Source organism: Rhincodon typus, chromosome 8 (assembly GCF_021869965.1).
Source record: "Rhincodon typus isolate 14 chromosome 8, sRhiTyp1.1, whole genome shotgun sequence".
Classification (NCBI taxonomy): Eukaryota; Metazoa; Chordata; class Chondrichthyes; order Orectolobiformes; family Rhincodontidae; genus Rhincodon; species Rhincodon typus.
This window is the reverse complement of record NC_063339.1, coordinates 56595231-56601230: the sequence shown is the minus strand read 5'-3', so window position 1 is coordinate 56601230 and position 6000 is coordinate 56595231. Positions and strand designations below refer to the sequence as shown.

The 6000-nt window shown below is 39.9% G+C and overlaps 1 protein-coding gene across 2 annotated transcripts in view; it reads right to left on the bottom strand.

The window, feature by feature from the left end:
- Positions 1-1953: 1953 nt before the first annotated feature.
- Positions 1954-6000, bottom strand: part of ap4s1 (adaptor related protein complex 4 subunit sigma 1) — a 22087-nt gene continuing 18040 nt past the window's right edge. For both annotated transcript variants that reach the window (XM_020536865.2, XM_048599882.1), the window contains exon 6: positions 1954-4236. In XM_020536865.2, coding sequence (XP_020392454.1) covers positions 4108-4236 — 129 coding nt within the window. In that variant the 3' untranslated portion in view covers positions 1954-4107. The remainder of the gene's footprint in view (positions 4237-6000) is intronic.

Sequence of the window (6000 nt, the reverse complement as noted above, 5' to 3'; positions counted from 1 at the left end):
TAGTCATGGTATTAAAATGCTGGAGAAACTTGCCAGAAAATAGGTTATGAGGTTTCCTTATGGTCGTCTAACAAAAACATAGCAGCAAAGTGAAATCAAAAAGATTAAATCATTTAATTGGCTGAATGGGTTTAATCTCATGATCTTGCAGCATGTCCCCAGCTGATGGTGCTACTGGATGAATTGGATCCCGGAATGAGATCTGGCCTGATAGAAATATATGTTTTTTGCTCGTTAGTCAATGTGGTGCTTCATCACTGAAACATATTCACATATGGTTGTTTTCTTTAACAACAGAAGCTCATTACATAAAATAAAACAAGCTATCTAAATACAGAAGATAGGGTTAGGGATCTTAAAACACAGAGCAAAGCAAAGTTTGAACTTTTTTCTGTCACTATAATTACAGGGACTTAAGTCCAGAGAAATTGCGTACCTATCTTTAAGTTTCTCCTTAACTGATTCCTTACAGTTTCTTTGCCATGAGCTGCAGAGACCAATTTGATGAGTCCCTTCCAAATTTTGTTTACATGAACTTTTCAAGAATCTGAGAGCCTAAACCTTTTCAGTTTTAAAAACCCACAGATTTCAAACCAAACTCCTTTGGTTTGAAAGATTAACAAACTAAACCCTGCACCAGTCGACACAAGCAACCAAACGTGCTTCTGAACTTGACCTTCATGGTTTCTGAACTGAATTTTAAAAATTGCTCAGTCTTGAATTCTTCATTACTGAATACAAAGCAAATGATCTAAACTGTTTCCATACCTTTTGTAATTCCAGCAATGTAAACATCTTTCATTAACACCACAGGGGGCTGCAGTCACCTGCTTTCTGACAAATGCTGGATTTAGGTCAGTGTTCTGGAGGGACTCTCTAACCTTGTTTTCTTAAATATAAACTTGTCACAGAAGTAGCCATTACCCATTTCTTGATTTTGAAATCAAAATGCCATAAATGATATTAATATATATAAATTATAAACTTTTTTATCACAATTCATAAACTTGAAATGGAAGAGATTGTTAAACAGTATTGCTGTGTAATAATGTATAAATTGGACGCCAATCCTGGACTCATGTCTAAACATCAGCCCTTCTCATATGAAGAGTGCAGTAGTAACATTAGTTACTTCCTCACATTCCTAACACAGGTCAATTATACCGGTTGTCATGCCTTGTCTGGCAGCCAAGCTAAATTAAATCATGCAGTATGTTTCAGGAATCGAATCTGGACACTCTAGTCTAAAAGACTTAATTTATATACTGCTTTCACAACATCAGGATATCTGGTAGTACTTTGCAGACAATGAAGTAGTGTTATAGTTTCTGTTGTAATGTAGCAAACACAGCAGCCTATTTGTAAGGTCCCATGGCAGCAATTAGATAACTTACCACATCATGTATTTTAGTGAGATAGTAGGAACTGCAGATGCTGGAGAATCTGAGATAACAAGGTGTAGAGCTGGATGAACACAGCAGGCCAAGCAGCATCAGAGGAGCAGGAAAGCTGACGTTTCGGGCCTAGACCCTTCCTCAGAAATGGGAACCCCAGCTTGGCCTGCTGTGTTCATTCAGCTCTACACCTTGTTATCTCAAGTATTTTAGTGATGTTGGTTGACAAATACATTGGTTATGCCACCAGGTGAATTGTCCTGCTCATCTTTGAATAGTGCTGTGAGATCTTTTATGTTCCTTGGACAGAGCAGACAGGACCTTGTTTTAACATTTCATCCAAAAGATGGCACCTCATTTGCATTTCCTGGCATTTTGTCCCAATTGTCTGTTTGTATTTTAGATCCTCTATTCCCCACCCATCACACCCATTGACTCCCATGCTATTCCATGTCAATCTTGCTGCAGTAGTGCATAGAAGTGTCACCTACATTTAATACTGAAATCTCCAGTGGACTGGAATCCACAATGTACAGACACATGAATGTTACCACAAAGCTAAGGTACAAAATATTTTTATTTTTTGGAAACTAAAAGCAAAAGATTGCAGATTTTGGAGCTATAAAATAAAGGAAAGACAAACTATTCAGTACATCAGACATCTTACGTCACAAGAGCACAGTTAATGGTTAAAATTTGGTACCACTTTGGAAGAATCTACCACCACTTTGGATGGTCCAATTTTAACTGCAGCAAGAGTTTGGAAGGTGGGTACAGAATAGAATTGGTCCCATGTCTTCCAGAAGCATAATGAAGGTGGTCACAAAGAAAAGCAGTTTAGAAGGTGAGCCTCATTTGCATTTCCTAGCATTTTGTCCCAATTGTCTTTTTGTATTTTAGATCCTCTATCTCTCACCCATCACACCCACTGACTCCCATGATACTCCATGTCAACCCAGACCCCTCACCTACTTCCAACGGCATCTTATACCCTCTATGCCTTGCAGTTTCATGTGCATTCGCCCGACATACACTCTGTACAGAACCAACGAACTCTATAATAACAATGGCATGTGTGGAACTTCTTAAACATGTAAATAATTTAAAAAATAAGTTGCTGTTGCTACACTCTACTTGATCTTTTAAAGTATCAATAACAGAAGTTATAAGTACTTGACATCACTTTATCTTGCGCATATAAACATTGAACTATTGACAAAAGGGGTCACAGAAAAACAAACAGCATATTATAAAGCTGTCAATACGTAGATATTTTCATTTTTGCTGTGTCAGCTGTGCATGGTCAGCTGGATCCAGAAGCTCATTAAAAAGTACGACTTTGTTGTCGTAAATCATTGGTTTACAATTCCTTTGAGAGGCCATGAACCACAAGTCAAGGAGACGTTGATCTGACCCATGAAGACTGTAGGTGGCTAGGAAATGCCTCCTTCCAGAATGAATCTAAGCAGATTGGGAGTGCAGGGTCGCAACCAACCCCACTGAAAACTGGAGGTGTCAGTAAGGCAGGTGGGAATCCCAGAATCGAGTCACACCTGCTGTTTTTAACTGGCTATGGAGTTCTTAAGATTCTGCAAAAATACAGCCTCAATTTTCTTTGAGGGAAGCTCAGTCAAGTCAACAGAAAATGTTCAGTTTCACAATTTACTGCAGGATTCAAACTATAAACAAAACACGTTAGAAATGCAAAGTACTTCAAGCTCCCTTCATTTTTTTAAAAGTGACCCAATCCAACACCTCTCCCTGACAGTCGATGCAATGCCACCCTCCTGGCCTGACATTGTGCCCCTCCCTTCTATGGACTGACACACACACACCGCTCCCCTCCAATATCTTCTTCTCAATCTGACACTAGATGCATTTAAAACACTCATCCAATTACATGCTACTCTAATCCCTCACATACTTGGCAGCCCACTCCTCTCACCCATTTGGTATCCCACTCCCTCACCCATCTGCACCCCATCCAATCACCCACCTCCCATTCTAACCTCCTTTGCCACTTGCCACCCAAACCTTGAGGCACTTACAATCCTCACCTGCAACCTTATCCCCAACCCCATAACTACCTGGCATTCTACTCCTTACCCACCTGGCACCATCTCCCCACACTTTCAGGCGTACCCTTTCACTTGGCTGTCAAAGGGGCTGACTGTGGTACTGGATATGGCTCAATGACTGCTGCAACAGGGAGACTGGTTTTGACAATGAATCCCTCTCCTGCTTGCTCTGAGGATTCCTGAATAGATCTCCCCTGGTTCTTAACATGAGTCTCCTGTCCAGGAATTTCCAGAGTAGAAGTCATCTAAATGTACCTGGGTGTTCTTTTGGTCTGGTAATGGTCAGAAATAATAGTTTCCAACCTTGATCAGAATTTCTGGATGATTTATGTTCAAATATGAAGTGTACCTCTCCAATACCATCACAAACATGATTTTCACTCAATTGCGTGCCCCTCAACTTCTAAACCAGTCAAGAATAATTGTTACATGTAATTACAGTTATGATGTTTCTGATCAACAATTCTCGATCTTTTTATAGATTTCTGGATGTACTGAAGCTGGTTTTCTATTGCAAGTTATAAGAAAGCTTCCTATTAGGACAAAAACTCAGGACATCCATAAAGCATCATTTTAAAGGTTAGGAAAAAGCCTTGTGAATGGATGATGCAGCTTTTGAACAAGCTTCCTTTGTTTTAGCTTTCAGTCATTTTGTCCAGTGCAAGCAGAGGAGCAAGGATTCTGCTTTTGTTCGTCTCCACAACACGACCATTCAAAATCATTTCATCCAAAATGATGTGAACTTTGTCTAAATTAAACATGATCTGGATAATTCAAATGTTAAGGAAATGAAAAATTATTTGAAAAAATGTCACAGATCAGAAGCATGTGATCTTGAAGCTTCATGGTTGACCTACTACGTCTTTCAAATACTGGGGCCACCATACATGAAAGGATAGCAATGAAGTGGCTGCAGAGGAAACATTTACACTCTAGGTTCCCACTTGATATTAGTTATTCAACAAAAATAAAGTTAATTAAACAATATGTTAATATAAATAAAGGATAAAGTAAAAATTAATATCCAAGCAAATAATACAGTGGTATGGGCAGTTGGACATATAATGAGCAGGTGCTTGTTTGGTCACTGTTTTTTTTTTGCTGCTGTAAAGAAAGTCAAATCAGAATGAATTATTGTTGGGCTATCATTGCCAGCTGAACAGCAGAAGAAGATGTAAACTAAGCACGTTGAATACCTTCATTTTGTGACACTGAGCAACAGCCTCATACTGTAACTAGTGGAGTGTCACAGGGATCAGTACTGGCACCACAATTATTTACAATATATACATTAATGAGTAGGATCAGGAAAGTGAATGTACTGTTGCCAATAAGTGGGAAGGCAGGTAGTGAAGTAAGAGAGAAGCATGAGTAGACACTGGATCATTGAAAAATGAGGCTGGAGAAGTAGTAATGGGGAACAAAGAAATAGCAGAGGAACTGAATAGATAGTTTGCATCGTCTTCACGGTGGAAGACACCAGAAGCATACCAGAACTTCAGAGAGTCAGGGGCAGAGATGAGGATAGTGGCCATGACTAAGGAGAAAGGGCTGGGGAAACCGAAAGGTTTGAAAGTGGATAAATCACCCTGACCAGATGATTATTATTGCATGCATTCAACATGCACAGTTTACATCTCCTTCTGCTGTTCAACTGTCAATGATAGCCCAAAGTACTGAAGGAGAGACTGAGGAGATTGTAGAGGTATTGGTGGTGATCTTTTAGTACTACTGAACTAGGGAGAGTCCCGGAGAACTGGAAAATGGTTAATGTAACTCTCCAGTTTAAGGAGGAAGGGAGGCTAGAGACAGGATTTTCTAGGCCAGTTAGCTTAACCTCAGTCATCGGTAAGATTTTGGAGTCTATTATTAAGGATGAGATTACGGAGTACTTGGAAGTGGATGGCAAAATAGGGCTGAGTCAGCATGGCTTTGATAAGGAGAGATCATGCCAGAAAAATCTGTTAGAATTCTTTGAGAAGGTAACAAGAGAGTTAGACAAAGGAGAGCTAGTGGATATGATTTATTTGGATTTCCAGAAGGCCTTGGAAAATGTGCTGCACAGGAGATGCTGCGAAATAAGATATGAGCCAATGTTATTAGGGGCAAGGTGCTGGTATGGAAGAGGGATAGCTGACTGGCAGAAGGCAGAGACTAGGTATAAAGGTTCTATTTTAAGGATGGCAGCTGGTGATTAATGGAGTTCTGCAGAGGTCAGTGTTGGGATCACAGCTATTCACATTATACATCAACAATCTGGGTAAAGAAACTGAAGTTTTTGTTGTTAATTTTGCAGATGACAAAATGGTGGCGGGACGGGTAGTATTGAACAGGCAGGGAGGTTGCAGAATGACTTGGACAGGACAGTGGGCATAGAAGAGGCAGATGGAATACAATTGGAGGAATTGGTAGGAAGAACAGAGGCATAGACTATTTCTAAATGAGGAAAGGCTTTGGAAATCTGAAGCGCAAAGGGATTTGTGAGTCCTAGTTCAGGATTCTCATAAGATTAACACACAGGTTCAGTT